The 17,274-nt window shown below is 59.8% G+C and overlaps 1 protein-coding gene across 1 annotated transcript; it reads right to left on the bottom strand.

Moving 5' to 3' along the window:
• Positions 1-5,845: 5,845 nt before the first annotated feature.
• On the bottom strand, positions 5,846-16,057 carry FDXR (ferredoxin reductase). The gene is made up of 12 exons (XM_082605170.1): positions 15,950-16,057; positions 14,701-14,798; positions 10,328-10,423; positions 10,007-10,129; positions 9,697-9,810; positions 9,259-9,360; positions 8,148-8,255; positions 7,818-7,902; positions 7,485-7,684; positions 7,231-7,402; positions 6,437-6,607; positions 5,846-6,302 (listed from the first exon to the last, which is right to left on the bottom strand). The coding sequence occupies exons 1-12, from the start codon at positions 16,026-16,028 to the stop codon at positions 6,172-6,174; spliced, it is 1,479 nt and encodes a 492-aa protein (XP_082461296.1). The 5' UTR covers positions 16,029-16,057; the 3' UTR covers positions 5,846-6,171.
• Positions 16,058-17,274: the final 1,217 nt, after the last annotated feature.

Here is a 17,274-nt window from a genome sequence, read left to right as displayed (position 1 = left end):
CAACGCAGCCAAAAATAAATAAATTTATTTTTTTAAAAATGCTAACCTGGTACCAAGTGCATGGATATGAGTCAGAGAGACCTGAGTTCAAGTCCCAGTTCTGACACTTACTAACTGTGTGATCTTGGGGAAGTTGCTTAGCCTCTCTGAGCCATGATTTCTTGCCTGCAGTAATCACAGGACCTACTTCACAGCAGTGGGAGGGCTACCCACTGTTGTCAGTATCCTTATCCTATAGGTGACAGCCCCACAGCCAGGTAAAGGAAGGCAGCTCTTGTAACACACACACACACACACACACACACACCCCTTCTCCATCCTAAACTGAATCTAACATCCCCAAGGGCCCTGCTCTTCATAATCCTACCTGGCACAAAGCCCCCTCCTCCTGGGCACTGGATATCCCTACTCTACCCTCTGTGGCCTCAATTAGTAGCAGCTCTTCCACAGCAGGAGTGTGTCACCAGTGATTTGTTCAGGGCTCGGGTTTATCTCACACATGACCTGCCACCCTAGGCCATCGCTGGTGTGAGGGATTTTTTAACCTACCCCAAGGGCCTGACGTGTATCCCTGCGAAACAAACATCATTGCTTTTGGACAAACAGCCACACCGGTGAGTGGTGCCCGCGGATGCAGCTCTCCCTCCCGGCTGGCCATCGGCCACAGCTTTGCCACCCTCTCCATCTCCATCACATCCCCAGTGAAACTTCTGAACAGGGGAGAGCCAAATGGTGACCAGGCTGGGCTTGGTCTCATTTCAAAATGAGAAGACAGGATTTTTGGCAGGGGAGGGCACACTGTGCTCATTTTTGTGCCCTTGAAATCTCTCCGTGTATGGTTTCCCAGTACACTGACTTAGAACGTCAGTTTGGAGGCGTGTGATTCTAGGGTGGGAAGCTAAGTGTGCCATGCCCACCTCTACCTCCAATGAGGGATTTCAAATCACACCTGCAAAGAGCACTGTCGGGCTCATTTCTTCCTTTGCAAGTCCTCTCTGTGCTCATCTCTGCCCACCTCTGTAGCTTCCCCATTCTCTGGGAAGCCCGAAGCTTCCCCCACTTATGCCTCCCAGCTCTGAGCTCTAGAACCGTGCTGTCAAATACAGCAGCCACCAGTCACGTATGATGACTGGGCACTTAAATGTGGCTTGTCCAAACTGAGGTATGCTGCGAAGTGTAACATGCACGCTGGAGAGTGAAGACTTTGTATTACAAAAAGAAAATCTCTCACTAAGATTTTTATATGGATTACATGTTGAAGAAATATTTTAGCTACATTGAGTTAAACAACAGTGTTAGAATTCATTTCACTTCTCTTTTTCCTTTTTCTAATGTGCCTACCTGTGGCTCTCGTTTTGTTCCTTTTGGACCACGTGACTCTAGATGAAGGACCCAGGTCCTCCCTCAACTCTGAGGGGGCACTGCCCCTAGAAACTCTCTCTGTTGGGAAGGTGTCCTCAAGGACTGGAGAGGAGGAGGAGAGGGAGTTGGTGCGGGTCTTGCCTCTCCCCAGGAGGGATTGCGGAATGCTCCTGGAGGGAGGGGCCTCAATCAGGCCAGTCTCTGAGCTTCAAATAGCAATGGGCAGATTCCAAGAGATTCAGGCTCCAGAGTCTCAGCACCACGTGGCATCCAGCCTCCTCCGCAAGGCAGGAGGTCATCCCCGAGCCCTGGCCTGATCCAACCTCCCACTTGCCTCCCCCTGGCCTCCCCCATCTCCGCCTCCCATCCACCCACCCCCGCCTGCCCCACTGGCCTGAAACAGTCCTCTGGCCACTGCACCCCTCCTCAAAGAGCACAGCTGCTCCCTGGTGCCCACAAATGAAGTCCAGACACCTGGGTCCCGTGGACAGAGCCCCACGCACCCTAACTGTCCTCCCCTCCGTGCACCCCACACTTCCTCCAGTCTGGTGGCCAGACAGCTCCCGCTGTCATCATCTCCAGGCCTTTGCTCTGCTGTTCCCTCGGGTTACAATGTCCTCTTCCCACTGCCTCTCTCTTGTCTACAGGACAAATTCCAGAATTTTCAGAGCCCCACCTAAATCCCTCTCCCACAGAGCACCTGCCTTAGTGCCTGGCGGCTCTGGAAATACGGGTGAGAAGACACAGGGTCTGGGTCTGGCTCTAGGCCAGTTGCCCTTCTCCCCCTCACCAGCCCCCACCCCCCGGGTTGGGGAGCTCCTGGCTATGCCTCTGCGATGTCTCCCTCATCATTCTGCTCCCTGTTGCAGGAATTTGCCCACTCCATGATGCCCCCGCCCCATACTGGACTGTTGTCTTAAGGACCTCTGCCCACCCACTTGTCGCCCGCACCTTTCACAAACGTGCTGGTAATATTTGATGAACACCCGGACCGCCAAAAAGCCCGGCGGAGAGTGGCAGTGGGGACACTCAGCATCACCTTGAACGGCCTGAGCACCTCCACGAGCTTAGGGCTCTTCTCTTCCCCCTGCTCCCCCAATCCCAGGCAGGCTCCCGCACACGGACGTGCACACGCACTCACACTCCAGACATCTGATGGCCGCCCCCTCTTCTAAGCCGGGAGCCTCGGTCCCAGGAGTCGGCCTAACCCACCAACCGCGCTGTTTCCCGGGCGCCCAGGGACCCCGGCTGCGCGGCTCCTCTGGATCCACTGCCCTCCGAGTGAGCGGCCTCAGCTTTGCCGTCGGGTTTCCCTCCCTCCATTTTGCCGAGCTAAAACCTGAACCCAGGCGCCAGGGGAGAAGACCATCCCTCCACCTTGCCCCCACTGGCGCGGTCACCGAGGTCTCCCTCCTCCAAGACGAACCCGCCCCCCCACCCCAGCTGATTCCTCCCGGAACCCCCGGGGGAATCTCTTACACTCGGGCTGTGAAGTTCGGGGTATTTTTAGGCCAGCGATAAATAATTCATAGGGAACGTGGCATCGGGCTCCCCCCCGCGGGAGGAGGGGGCGCGAGCGGCGAGAGCCACCGTCACCCGCAGCTCAAGGACACTCGCCATGCGGCGGCAGCAGCGGCGGCAACTCCGGGCGCGGGGACCCGCGCCACGCCTCCTGGCGGCCAAACTGGGCACCACGCACTCCGCGCCCCCCCGCCTCGCTGCTACCCTCTGCGGGGGTCCCGGCTCCCAGGCCCCCATACCCACTGCCCCAAGCTGCGTCGCCACCCCAAGCCCCGCGGGTGGGGGACGCCGAGTTCGCCTGGCAGGCGGGGCTGTAGGCGGGTACCAGCCCAGCCCTGCCCTAGGGAGAACCCAGGAGTCCGGTTCCCGACCTACCCAGTCCCCTTCACGTTCCTCTTCGAATTCCTAACGGGGTTTAGGAGCAGGTTGGAAACGGACTGGCGCAGCCAGAAACTAGACGGGCTCTGAGACTGAGCAGACGAGCTCCCCCCCCCCACCCCGCCCAAGTTCCTTTCCTCAGTTTCTCCAAAGCCCGGGTCGGATCGAGCCAGGGCGGTGCCACTATCAGAGGGCTGGGGACTGAGTCCGAAGTCCCGACGGGTGAGCAGGACTAGGACAAGTGGGGTGAGCGTCAGGGCCCCGCAGGAATTCCCCCTTCGCTCACCCAGCAGGACCTTGGGATGGGTCGTGGGACGCACCCTTGGCGATTTTCTGGCCACTGGGTCTTTTGCCTTCGTTTGGCCCTGGCCCTGCTCACCTAGGCCTGGCACGAACCGCCTTCTGCCGCAGGAGGCTCAGTGGCTCCCCTTCCCCGCCGTCGGGGATCCTGGTCGAAGCCCCGGGGGACCAGAGCAACACGCTGGTGGGGCAGCCAGGGCCCAGTGCACCCGGGCTCTCGGCTCTCCCAGGTCCTCTTCGCCCACCCTTCCTTTCCCCTCCTCGGAGCCTGGGTCCGCAGGGCGCGGGGCCAGCATTTGGGAAGAGCCCACCACCCGGTGAAAGCCCACGCTGATTTCCTGAGGCCAGAGGAGGGAGCGCTCTACCGAAGGAAGAGCTGGGAGGGGAGGACCTGGAGGACTTACAGCCGGTGAAGGGGCGGGAGTGTGAAGGCAGATACGCGCGGTAGGTGCTCAGCAGACCTCCGGGAGCAGGGGGCCGGGCTCCTGGAGCCACCGACAGCCCCCTTTCGTCCTCTCTGCTCCGTGCCCTCTCCAGCCCCCTCCGCTCTGGCCGAACCCAGCCCCGCTCCCCAGCCCCCGCCCGGCTTCCAGCAGCAACAGTTGCGGGGCCCGCAGCCCAGACTCCCACGTCCCCGCACCGCACCCTCCCCTGCGGTGCCGCGGTGCCGGGCGAAAGAGCTGGAGGGCTCGGCGACCCAGGAGACGAACGTCTTGGGCGCCTCGCCCGCGTCCTTCCCTCGCGCCCGCCGCGCGCCTGTCACCTCGGCCTCTCCCTCACCTCCTCTCCGCCCGCCCGGGTCCAAACCCCAGGCTCGGTCCCCGAGGGTCCCGGTCCCCCGGCGCCCCCTTCCTGGGGTTCCCTGCGCCCACCAGACTCTCCCCGGTGCCGCGCTATCTGTCTCCGCCGTCCTTGCCCGCGCGGCGCCTGAGCCCAGCCCCAAGTTGGCGGCGAAGTTGGCGCCCCCGGCTCGGCGCCCGCCACTCACCGGGGGGAAGGGGCGCTGCGCCCGCGCCCAGAGCCCGCGCCGGCCGCCTCCCGCGCGCTGCATGTCCCCGCGCCTCGGCTCAGCGCGCTGGCGCGTGCTGTCCTAGCCCGGCGGGCGCCTGAGCTAGGGCGCCGCGGGGCCGGTGCCCGTGGCGCGGCCTGGCGGGCTGGACCGGGCCCGCCCCCCGCGCCCTTCTAGTGGCCCGCTCGGCGCCCGGCTCTGTCCCGGGCTGGGCAGCTCGCCGCGCCCAGGCTTCCAGGGCTCACCAACCGGCTGTGGCGGAGCGCTTGCCGCCGCCACCCGCGCGGGCCCGCCCCACCGGGGCCCGCAGCCTCCGCCCCGCCCCGGCCCGCCTCGGCCGGCCCACCCCGCCGCCCGCTCCCGTGCTGCTCTAGGACTCTTGTTGCCCGCCCTCGCGCCCCTTCTCCCCTCTCCACGACTGTGTCCCCAGACCCGACAGGATACTCGGGGCCAAGTGCAACCTCGGAGAAAACAGGCTGCCCGGAACCCTGGGTTCGAGCCCGAAGCTCACTGGGTGTGTGACCTTGGGCCGGTTAATTCCGAGAATCCCCCAGTCTATAAAGTGAGGACAGCATCTTGGGGCCTGGTGTAAAAGATGGTGAACAGGCTAGGGACATTGAGGTACTATTTTTTTTTTTTTTTTTTTTCTTTTTGCGGTATGCGGGCCTCTCACTGCTGTGGCCTCCCCCGTTGCGGAGCACAGGCTCCGGATGCGCAGGCCCAGCGGCCATGGCTTACGGGCCCAGCCGCTCCGCGGCATATGGGATCCTCCCAGACCGGGGCACGAACCCGTATCCCCTGCATCGGCAGGCGGACTCTCAACCACTTGCGCCACCAGGGAGGCCCGAGGTACTATTTTTTAAAGGCTTGTCAATCTGGCTGGAAACCAACAAAGGCGGGAAGGACAGAGTGGGGGACCCGCACGAGACAGAGGGGCCACAGGGCGCAGATGGGGCAAGCTGCTGCCCAGCTCCCTCTTGTTCTCTTTTCTTGTTTGGGTTGTACTGGGGACTAACCAGGGAGGGGACCCAGCAGTAGAGCCAGCAGAGCAGGCAGTGTGCCTGCCGTGTGGGCAGAAGGCAGGTAGGCTGCAGCAGCAGGGCCAAGCTGAGAAAAAGACGGTGGGTGCCAGGACTGGCTGCCAAAACCCCTCAAGCCCCCAAGAGGCCCCTGAGCAGGGAGCTGGCTCTGCAGCGCCACCTGGTGACTGGAGGGGAGCTGCAGCTGGAAGGTGACCCCGGGTCCCAGAAGAAGTCGCACATCAACCACTGTCCCTCGGTTTCAGGTGTTTTATTTCCAGCATATTTCTGACCTGGTGACCCTTCACAGTCCAGCAGGAGATAGGCAGGAGGGAGGAAGGTCAGCCTGCACCTGCACCCATCCCTAACTAAGGTTATCTCCTTGCTGAGAGTTACCCACAGAGGCAAGAGCGACCTTCTGGCACGAGGAAGTGCTCAGAGGCCCCTGGAAAAGGGGCAGCCAAGGCCCCATGCCAGGACGGCCAGGCGATGCAGCTGTGGTGCAGGGTCCTGCTCAGACTGACCCCGATCCCTCTCCCCCGCACAGCACTCCTCCCCTCCGTGCCTGCCTGGGATCTGGTCTCAGCGTCCCAGCAGCCGCAGCATCTCCTGAGGATCCAGCAGCTTCTCCCTGGGCTTCCCCGCACCCTGGCCCCGGGACACCTCCTCAGCATCCAGCTTCTCCCAGTCCGAGAAAGACACAGGCCAGACCCCTGCGGCAGAGGGAACACGGGTCACTGCCTTCACCTCCTCCTCTACCCCAGCCCAGAGCAGCCCCCTTCCAAACAGTGAAAGGCCCAGGGACCCCTGCCACCCCACCTCCCAGGAGCTCACACAGGGCCCAGACCTCGGCTGCCGAGCAGGGCCTTGACGGCCGCATAGCCAGGCCTGGGGCCAGACGGCAGCAGCCCCGCTTTCAGGTCCTGCAGCAGAATCTGGCCGGTGACGAAGCTGTCAGTCATGGTAGTGGTGATGACACCTGTGGGCCCCCGCTTCACCCAGCCGCTGCAGTAGAGGCCTTGGAGAGGGGTAACAAGGGGGTAAGGAATGGGGAGTTGGCTGGACACCCCTGGCAAGCCTGGGCCTCAGTACACGCACATGTGCACACACCTCCATACACCCCACGGCCTCCCAGCATCCATCAGCTGGGCCCACTCTGGCCGCTGGCCCACTGCCCTCAATGCTTCCCAACCTGTATTTACCATGCCATCCCCCCTTACACCTCAGTGTCCCTGTAGACCAGGAGCTCCCTGTAGGAGCTGGGTTCTGCCCACCTTGTTTCAACAGGCTCTCAGTAAACACTGAATGAATTAATTAATGACTAAACAGGTATGTGGATATTAAATCAGGCTGGAAGCTCGCTGAGGCCAAGGGGCTGCTGCTTCATCTCCAGTCCCAGCACTAGGCCTAGCCCAGAGCAGGCCTCAGTAAATTGAATGACTTAATAACCAGATATATGTGTGGGCATCTCAGCTAGACTGGGAGCTTCCTCTAGGGCCAGAAGGAGGATGGGGCAGGGGCAGGGTCTTGGGACAGGGCCTGGCTCAGAGCAGGTTCTCAGTGCATGTCACCAGATGAATAAATGAATGTGAATGGCCCCGGGAGACACCGGCCTCCCTGTCCCCTACTACACCCTCTCACCTGGCACATCCACAACCCGGCCCTCCATATTGGGGATGACCCCAAGTTTGGGGTCGAAGGGCACACTGGGGTCGATGGGGCGGCTCTTATACCCAATGCTGCTCAGCACCAGCCCACAGGGGAGGTCTTCCACGTCTCCAGTGGGCACTGCCCGGGTGGCCTCACCAACACCCTATGGGGAGAGGGTGGGAAACACCAGGCTGGGGCTGGGGAGATTTGAGAACGGGGGTGTCTTTGGGTAACAGGAGACTCACCTCCAGTCTGGTGACTGCCAGGCGGATGCCTGCCGCTCGCCGCCCATCTGGCGAGGGCAGCACCTGCTGAGGGCTTCGGAAAAAACGGAGGCCCCAGGCGCGGGAGGCTGATGCCCAGCGGGCAGCCTCCGCCACCCCTGGCTTCTCCGTGGCTGCTCGAAGCAGTAGTTCCATCAGCCGCTTCCTCGGGCGAGGGACCTCTGTTAGCAACACAGAACATCTCAGGGCGGTGTCCGGGTTACAGCCCTCTCCCCTAATGCCCTCCCCCGAGCCCTCTCTGACCTAGACCATCCCCTCCCTAGTGAGCCGGGGGGCCGGGCCAGGGCCCCTCACCCTTGATTCTGTCCTGAAGGCCCAAGAAATCCGCAGGATCCAAAATGGGCCGAGTTCCTGGTAACTGAATCATCTCCCGAAGCTCCTTGGCGGTGTGGGCGGGGAGTGGGGGAGGAGTCAGGCCCAGAGCGCTGTCCACTCTTGAGCCCACCCCAGAACCCAGCCCAGGTGGGAGACACCACCAGCTCCCACCAGCACGGAAGGCACTGGGCCCCAGGGGGCCCTGCCTGGCTCTCCCTCTTCCACCCCAGGCAGCTCTGCCCTGCCACACCCCCCAAGGAGCAGACCATCTACTTGGGACCCTGGCCCCTCTCCCTCAGGCCCCAGCACCTTAATGGTGAAGGCCACTTGCAGGGCTCCACGTCGGCCCACTATCCACACCGTCTTCACCTGATTCTGTCTCAGTGCCCCCAGGGCAGCCTCCGTGATATCCGTTTTCTGGCACAAAAGGAGGACCTTAAAGTCGTTGGACACTGACAGCAGAAGGGACCTCTCCATTAGCTGGGCCGTGAGAAGGTTGGCAGCCTGAAATGGCACCACTGCCCACCCCCCTGGTGGCCAGATGGAGCACTGCTGCCAATTCTGCAAATGGCTCCAAGTAGTAGCAAACCAGGCCCACGCTCTTCATTCAACAAGTGTTTACTGAGTGTTTACCACATGCCAGACACTGCAAAAGGGCATGGGTGGGGGAGGGGGGGGTCAATGGTGAGCAAAAGAGACATGGTACCGGCCTTCACAGAGCTTCTGATCTGGTGGAGAGAGAGACTTATCGAATATTCAATAAAAAGTATAAAATTGCAGTGGTGACAACATGCTTTGAAAGAGAAGTAGCCAAGTCTATGGGAGGAGAGTATTACAGGGAAATGGACCTATTCAGGTCCATGGAGGCTTCCTGGAGGAAGGGACAACTGAACCAAGAACTAAAAGATGCAAACAGGTTAACAGGCAGGAGGTGAGCTGAGAGGGTTCTGAGCAAGAGGAATGGTGTGTGTATACTGAAAACTTTTTTTAAAAAAGCCTATGGGGCTTCCCTGGTGTCGCAGTGGTTGAGAGTCCGCCTGCCGATGCAGGGGACACGGGTTCGTGCCCCGGTCCAGGAAGATCCCACATGCCGCGGAGCGGCTGGGCCCGTGAGCCATGGCCGCTGAGCCTGCGCGTCCGGAGCCTGTGCTCCGCAAAGGGAGAGGCCACAGCAGTGAGAGGCCCGCGTAACATGCAAAAAAAAAAAAAAAAAAAAAAAAGCCTATGTAGCTGCAGAAAATGAAGGGGGAAATGGTATGAGATGAAGCTCACAAGCTGCCTTCTAGAAGGCCTCTGCCCAGCACCAAGGGGAAACAGAGGCTCAGCGTGGAGGGACGAGGCCCAAACCCTGCAGGCAGGGGCGCCCTCTCCTTGGTGTGACCCCCCCTCCACCCCTCCGGCCCTTGACCTACCCACTCACCTCCAGGTGCTCAGGTGGTGTCAGCAGGATCCGGGCCACATCCAGAGCCACATTCCCCTGCCCCAGAACCACGGCCGTGTCACAGCTCAGGTCCGGTGCCAGCTGGAGGACAGAGGTCTAGATAGGGGTCCCCTAACCTCGGCCCCAGTCAGGCTAATCTCAGCCTCATGCCCAGTCCCCGGCCGCACCCTCAGGCTCCCCTACTCTCGGAAAGTCCACCTGCCCTGAGCTTCAGCTCAGGTCCCTCCACCCCGACCCAGCACCCCCTCTTCCCAGAGGCCTTCCCCCTCGGTCAGCCTGATGTTTCACATCTCATCTCACTGCGAGCTTCCCAGGCCCATGGCTCCCTCTTCCCCGAGCTGCGGCAGCCAAGAGCTGCCCCTGGCCCCGGCTGAGGAGTGGGGAGGAAGAGGCAGGGGGAGTGCTCCCCAAACTCACCTCCCGGTTCTCAGGAAGCCCATTGTACCAGCCCACAAAGGCCCGGGCTGAGAACACGCCAGGCAGCTCCTCTCCGGGGATCTCCAGGGCCTTATGCTCCTCTGCCCCGTAGCTCTGAGGAAAGACCCAGAGGCCTCAGCAGCAGCTAAGGGGCCAGGCAGCCCCCGCCAGGCTCCCAGCGGCCTCCTTCCTGCTCCTCCTCCACAGCCTCCGCTGTGGCCCTCACCCCTAGGTCTTCCACCCACTGTCACCAAGCACTGCGGCAGCCCTGCCCCACACCCTGCCCCCCCCCGCCCCGGTCTGCGCTCACCAGCACCACGGCGTGGTAGGCGTCCCGCAGCTCCTGCACCGTCACATCCCTGCCCACCACCACGTTGCCGTGGAAGGCACAGCGGTCAGAGTGGGCCGTCCGGGTAAAAGTGTTGATGACATTCTGCCGGGGCCCGGAGTGGGAGGGGTTAGAGGGTGGGGCAGCTCCAGGGCCCGTGGCTGTGCCACCCTCACCCCACAATGTCCGGGGTGGCATCCGCCCAGAGGGCCTGGGGTCATTCCATGCGGTCAGGGAGCCTCCCTTCCCTCCTCACCTCGACCAAAGTCTCCAAAGCCCTGCTCCGAGCCCAGAGAGACCCACCTTCACCTCGGGGTGGTCGGGCGCCACGCCAAAGCGCACCAGGCCGAAGGGCACCAGCTGCTTCTCGTAGATGTCCACATGGGCCTGGGAGTGGTGCTGGGGGAGAAGGCAATGGCTGGTGGGGCCGAGGCGGGCCCCTGTGGGTCCTGCCCTTCCCAGGACAAAGCAGGAGAGCCCAGCTCAGTGGGCTAACAAGGTGGCCTTGACCCTCTGCAAGGAGAGAGAAAGGCCCACGACTCCCCATCTGCCTAGAGAGCCGGGCTAGAGGAGTGGGCAGCACAGCGCCAGGGCAGCCGAGGCCAGACTTCAAGGACTGCCAGCCCACTGAGATGGCGAGAACTCTGGCCAACCGAGGAAGACGGCAGCTTTCCCTCCACTGGAGTTGTGTCAGGGGAGCTTCTTCGTCTACTTGGGACAGACGTGACACACAGCCCTGCCCTAGAACCCGCGGACACTTCTAGAAATGCCCAGCCCATACATGACCTGAGAACCACCCTTGGAAACTCATACCTGCTTTAGCTCTAGCCTCCAAGACCATCCTGTTGGAAAGCGGACCAGCAGGACAGAGACTTCGAGGCACAGCTGGGGCATGAGGGGAGCCGAGGGGGATGGAAGTGGCCCTACTCCTAGTCGTAGAAAAAACAATCTCACTCGTATGTTGGTTCCACACTGCCTGCCCCTCACCCTGGGGCACCCAGAGGGGCCGTGGGGAAGGCTCAGGTTTGGGGGTCGGGCAGACAAGTGTGGTGTAGCTCTGCCACCGAACAGCCGCATGGCCCCGGCAAGTCCCAGCGTCCGCCTGGGTCTCAGTCTCTTCCTCTGTAAACCGGGACAGATGACACGCCCCTCTCAGGGTTGTTGGGAACCATCCCGGAGGTCAGGATGGTGAGACTCTGGGCCACCAGCAGGTTCAGGGTCAAGCAGATGGGGCTCCCGTGGATGACACTACCCTGCCTCGCGCCCCGATCAGGCTCTTGCGCGATTCCACACTCCCGATTCAGTGGGACTCGAGGCAAACGAGCTCCCGTCCTCCAGCAGCCCTCCCGCCAGCAAAGCCTCACGCTCAGCTCCTCGCCTTTGTCCACATCCCACTACGGGCACCCAAGTCCCGGCTCCCCACGCGCCCATCGTGCCTCCCGACTCTCCCCATCCCCCTCAAGCCCCGCTGACGTCGCTGTGCCCTTGAAGAGCTGCAGCTTTGGAGTCAACAGCCACGGGGCCAACCCAGGCCCACTGCTATCTGACTCTGTGCCGCTGGAATGTTCCTTACTGGACCACAGAACATTCCTTCTGGTGTGGGGTTCTGGATGAAATGAGCAAAGCCTACACCCTTAGCCCAGGGAGTGACCTGCTGTGAGTGTTCAATCAAAAGCTGTCATTACCGTCACTGTGGTTTTCGTGGTAGTTGTATGTCACCACCTGGCTCACAAACCTTCCCTGGCTGTCCTGCCGTGGGGCAAAGTTCAAACTGCTGAGGCTGGAGGTCAATACCGGACGCTATCCGCCTTTCCATCTTATCTTCCCTTCTTTCCAGCTGTGGAGGCTTCCCTCCAGCTCACAGGGCTCTCTCCAAGGCCACCTCCGCAAGGACAAGGCTCAATCCGCTGGGCCTGTTTACTGGTTCTCTCACAGGACTGGCCTCATCTTCCAGGATGCCCCTCCTCCCTAGCTCTCACAGGTCCCTCCAATCCCTCTGGCTGCTCTTTTCCAGGCCCCTTTTTCTGTCCCCCCTCTAACAAGAATATTCTCTGAGGTTCTTCCAATCTGAGACCCCCCCTTCCCTTGCCCCCGCACACATTCTCTGGGGAATTGTCATCCGCTCCCTCCTGTGACCTCAAATTCCCTTGGACTTACTGATGACATTCTACTCTCTCTCTTCTGCCCAGACCTCCCACCAAGCCTGAGACCCCTGAACAGCTCACCTCACACACCTCACACCCATTGGGATGAAAGTCAGTCCTCCCCTCCCCCAAACCTCTCCCTCTCAGCTCCGGGGTCAGAAGCTGGGGCTCCTCCCTGACTCCCCTCTACCCTGTCCAATCAGACCCCCATCCTCCCCACTGCTCCTCCGGCCACCAGCCCTGCCTCTCGCTCTGCTGTCTGCCCTGCAGGCAGGCAGAGGGCTCCAGATCAAAAACCGGGTGCTTCCAGACCCTTGCCTAAAACCCTTCACTGAAGCCAACCACCTATAGCAGCAGGCAGGGGTTTGTTTTCAAATGTTGATTCCTGGGCCCCAGACACAGTTTGATTAGGTGGGGACTAGGCCCAGAAATGTGTATTTTCACAAGTCCCCGAGGGGACTCTGATGGAGGGAAGGGGGTGGCCAGCACCAAGAGAAACTGCCTGAGTCCAAGCTGGTCAGTGGCTTCCCAGCCACAAGGATCTGTGCCCACCTACCTCCTCCAGCCTCTGCTCTCACGCCTCCACCCTCACTGCACACGCCCACCTTCCTGAACTCAACGGTCCCCAAACCCGCGTTCTCTTTCCTCTGGGTCTTTGTCACATGGTTCTCTGTGCCTGGGGCCCTCTGGCCTCTTACCCATTCCCCTGCCCCACCGGGCTGCTCCTTCTGTCCTTGAGACAGCAATCTCGACGTCACCTCCTCCAGGCTGGGTTAGGTACCCCTCCTGTACGCCGCCCCCGGCATCAGGGCCCTAGAATACTGCATAAACCCTCTTCCCACCACTCCACAAACTCCCACAATAGACTGTCAGGTCCTTGAGCATGGGGACCACGTCTGTCCTGCTCACACCCACGTTCCCAGTGCCAAGCTGTGCCTGGATCATGTCAGTGTCCAGTGGTTGATTACTGAATGGCTCAGCGTGGAGCTTAAGAGCGGGCTCTGCTATCGGAGTGCCCACGCTCAGAACCCAGGCCTTCCCTGCTCAGAGGTGGGGCCTTGGGCAGCCTCGCTCAGTTCTCACCTGTGAAGCAAGAGCCATGCCACCTGCTTCGCAACTTGTCTTGGGGATGCGATGAGATGCTGTGCAGACAGTGCCTGACTCGGCTAAGTGCCACTGTCCCAAATGGGCTGCGCGTGTTCCCGCCACGGGAGCACAGCCAGTCGCTTGGAGCTCCCAGTGGGCCAGGACCAGCTTGTAACTGGCCTCGGTGCCCATCCCCCAGCGCCTCCCCCAGGGAAAGTATGTGCAGGCTAGAGCCTTTGTTCACACTGGGGACACTGAGAATCCTGCCTGGGAGGCCTACCCTCCTCTCCCTCCAAATTTCAGGCTCAGCTCGCACAGTGCCCCTTACACAGAGCCCTCCAGGACCTCCCCAGCCCCTGGGAGATCCCTGGTCTCCCTGCCAGCGCCCGTGCAGGAGGCCCTCTCCAGAGCCTGAGGCCTCCTTCAACTCACTTCTCCAGGAAGCACTGTCTGACTGACTCCACCCAACTGGGCTCAAGCTGGTCACTTCATCGTAATTAGCTCTTTCCCCTGTGCTGCTTGGAAGCCATGCTTAGGTCACTTTTTGGCAGGGTGACCGACTCATCCTGGCCTCCCCAAGACCCTCCCAGTTTTAACACTGAAAGCCTTACATCCTGGGCAAAATGAGCAGGTCGATCACTCTACTTCTTAAGTATTAATATCCGTATATGTGTGTGTGTGTGTGTGCATGTAATTAATATATACATCCTTTCTCCTCTCTCTCCACAGCAAGGTCATTGTCCTATGTCTCAGTCAGCCTAGGTCTCCCGCATCCCTCCCCCACCCCCACCAACTCACGCCAACCCATGATTCTCCCTCCCTCCTCCCTCCCGCCAAGGTCTGCCGAAGTTTCAAGGGTAACCAGCAACCTTGGGGCCCTGCCCGCCAAGGCTTATACTATAAACCTTGAGACCCCAGCCATGGGGTGGTGGGGGGGGGGAAGGCGTGGAATGGAGGGTAGAGAGCAGGCCGGAAGACCAGCACCAGCACGGCATGGGGAGGGCTGGAGCTATTGGCGAGGAGAGTGCAGTGAGGTGCCTAAAGTTACAGAAATGCCTGAGAAGAGGGGGTGGCCTCAAGATGCAGGATGTTCGGGACAGAGTGGAGACAGAGGAGAAAGAAGGGAAGATGAGGGGCAGGACAAAGTCATCACGCAGGTCTGCATCAGCTCCCTGGAGTACTTGGCCAAGAAGGCATAGCTGACCGTCCGCCACAGACCACTGACCATCACCCATGAGGCAAACACACTTCTCTTCTAGCTGAGGACCTAGAGTGGGGAGCCCCAGGTGACAAAGCATGCAGGAAATGTCCCGTCTAGATGGGCTGGGAGCCCCTTCCCCTTCAGGGATCCAGGAGTGCTTTTAAAACCCAAAGGAGTGGAGCTTGCCCTTAGGATTGGAGCAGCAGGTGAATCATGGGAAAAGGAACCAGGAGGAAGCGGCTTACCTTTAGCAGGTGTTGGGCGGTGTAAAAGCCAGCTGGGCCACTGCCCACCACACAGATCTGGGGGGTCTGCTCCTGTGTGGAGAACTGCTGGCGGAAGCCTAGGGCAGGGGGGACCGGGGAGGAAGGTCAGTTCAAGACTCCCTCCCCGGGACTTCCCTGGTGGAACAGTGGTTAAGAATCTGCCTGCCAATGCAGGGGACACGGGTTCGAGCCCTGGTCTGGGAAGATCCCACATGCTGCAGAGTATCTAAGCCTGTGCGCCACAACTACTGAGCCTGCGCTCTACAGCTCACGAGCCACAACTACTGAGCCCATGTGCCACAGCTACTGAAGCCTGTGCGCCTGGAGCCTGTGCTCGGCAACAAGAGAAGCCCCAGCAATGAGAAGCCTGCGCACTGCAGTGAAGAGTAGCCCCCACTAGCCGCGACTTAGAGAAAGCCTGCACTCAGCAACGAAGACCCAACGCAGCCAAAAATAAATAAAATAAAATAAAATAAATAAAAATTAAAAAAAGACTCCCTCCCCATCCCAAACCCCAACTTCAGTGTCCAACAGAAAACGGAGTTTCCCAGGCTTCACCCTTATCTGTGCCCTCCTTCTCTTTTTCCTCAAAGCTTTGGCGTTTGCAGGGTCCCTTACTTCATCTGAATTCCCAAAGGCTGTGTCTTCATCCAGAGCCCTCATCTCACCCATGAACTTACTATGCCGCTGAAGATGGCCTACTCGACAATCCCCATCACCCCTGAAGCTTCCCTGCTCAGCACTTCTAAATTTTTCTCACCGGGTTCCCAACCCACCCAGCTAGAATACCACATCCTTCCAACAGACCCCATATCGCCCCTGTGGATCTCCCCACAAGGCCCCATTTTACCTCTTCTTACCTCTCTCTCCACAGAGCCCTCTATTGCCCATAGAGGCCCCTGTTTCGCCTCAGACTTCCCTCTTGCCCCACAGACCTCCTATCACCCCCATTCACTCCTTCACACTTCTGTGCACATCATGGTCTCCCCTTCTCACTTTTGTTGACCCCTGTCTCACCTCAGGAGCCTCACATATTACCGCACAGGCCGCCATCTGCCCCTGTACACCACCCCCATCTCATCTGCATGAGTGGACCCCTCCAGTCTCGCCCCTGGTCCCCTCTCTCTCCCCTCTCCAGCCCTGCAACCAGCTTGGCTCCTACTCCTATACATAGCGCTCGCAGGCCTCCCCGCGCTCCCATTCAGCCCTACAGGTGCCCTGCTCCTACTCTGGGTGCTCTCGGAAGGAGGCGGCCGGGTCCGAGGCCATGCCGACCAGGGCCACCAGCGCCAACAGCGCGGAGCCATGCCTGGAAAGAGCAACTAGCCAGCGGACCCGACCCCGCCCTGATCTCCCGCGCCGGCTCCGGCCCCGCCCCCGTCCTTCCTGTGACCCCGCCCACAGTCGCGGCCCCGCCCCAAATCCCGCCTTCCACGCTCCAGAAAAGCACAGCGTGGCGGCTCCACCCCCACACCCGAAAGAATTCCACCGCCCTAATGAAAAGCCCGCCCCCCGGTCCACCCCCTTCCGCTGAGGGCCCGCCCCCCAGGACTTCCGGGCCGTATGTGACTCAATAAATTGCTCCGTAATCTTTACCCTCCCTCCAATTATCTGGAGCCTAGGGTTGGAGGAGAGCAAATCCCCATTGCTGTTTCAATCCCGCCTGAAAGAAGGAGCCAATTAGGAAGGAGCTTACTTTATTTACCCCACCCCCGGAAGCTATCGTTGCTAGCTGATGACGCAGACGCCTTTCCCATTTGATAGCGTACCCCGGCTCGTTTCCGCCTCAGCCAATCACAAGCCAGGTTCAAGCGAGCCTCCCGGCCCATTGGGTAATAACCACAAGAGTCCGGAAGTCTGGAAAAAGGGTCTCTAGGCAGGACTTCGGGCATTCCTTTCTCCGGCGCCTGGCGTTACACAGGTTTGACCCCGATAAGATGCTGTCCAGGTCGGGCCAGAGAGAATTTTAAACCTTGGAGATCTTGTTGCTTAATCGTCCTCCCCTTTACATAGGTGAGGGAACAGAGAGGAGCGTCTTGCCCTCTGTACCAAGGGCAGAGCCAGATCTCCCACCCTTGTCCAGCAGGCTGGAATAGGGTGAGGCGAATGAGGCAATGGCCTGGAGTGCAAAATTTAAGGGGGCGCCAAAAACCTCAGTAATCAAAGTAATAATCTTGTAATGCAATGTTTCAGAAGATCAAAATTAAGGCAAAAAAATCCCCAATAAACGATGTATTTTTATTTTTTTAATTTATTTTTTATACAGCAGGTTCTTATTAGTTATCTATTTTATACATATCAGTGTATATATGTCAATCCCAATCTCCCAATTCATCCCACCACCACCACTATCCCCCCCTCGACTTTCCCCCCTTGGTGTCCATACGTTTGTTCTCCACATCTGTGTCTCTATTTCTGCCTTGCAAACTGGTTTATCTGTACCATTTTTCTAGATTCCACATACTTGCGTTAATATACGATATTTGTTTTTCTCTTTCTGACTTACTTCACTCTGTATGACAGTGTCTAGGTCCATCCACAACTCTACAAATG

The sequence above is a fragment of the Mesoplodon mirus genome (assembly GCF_964341445.2).
Source record: "Mesoplodon mirus genome assembly, chromosome: 18".
NCBI classification, from domain to species: Eukaryota; Metazoa; Chordata; class Mammalia; order Artiodactyla; family Ziphiidae; genus Mesoplodon; species Mesoplodon mirus.
This window is presented reverse-complemented; position numbering and strand designations above follow the sequence as displayed.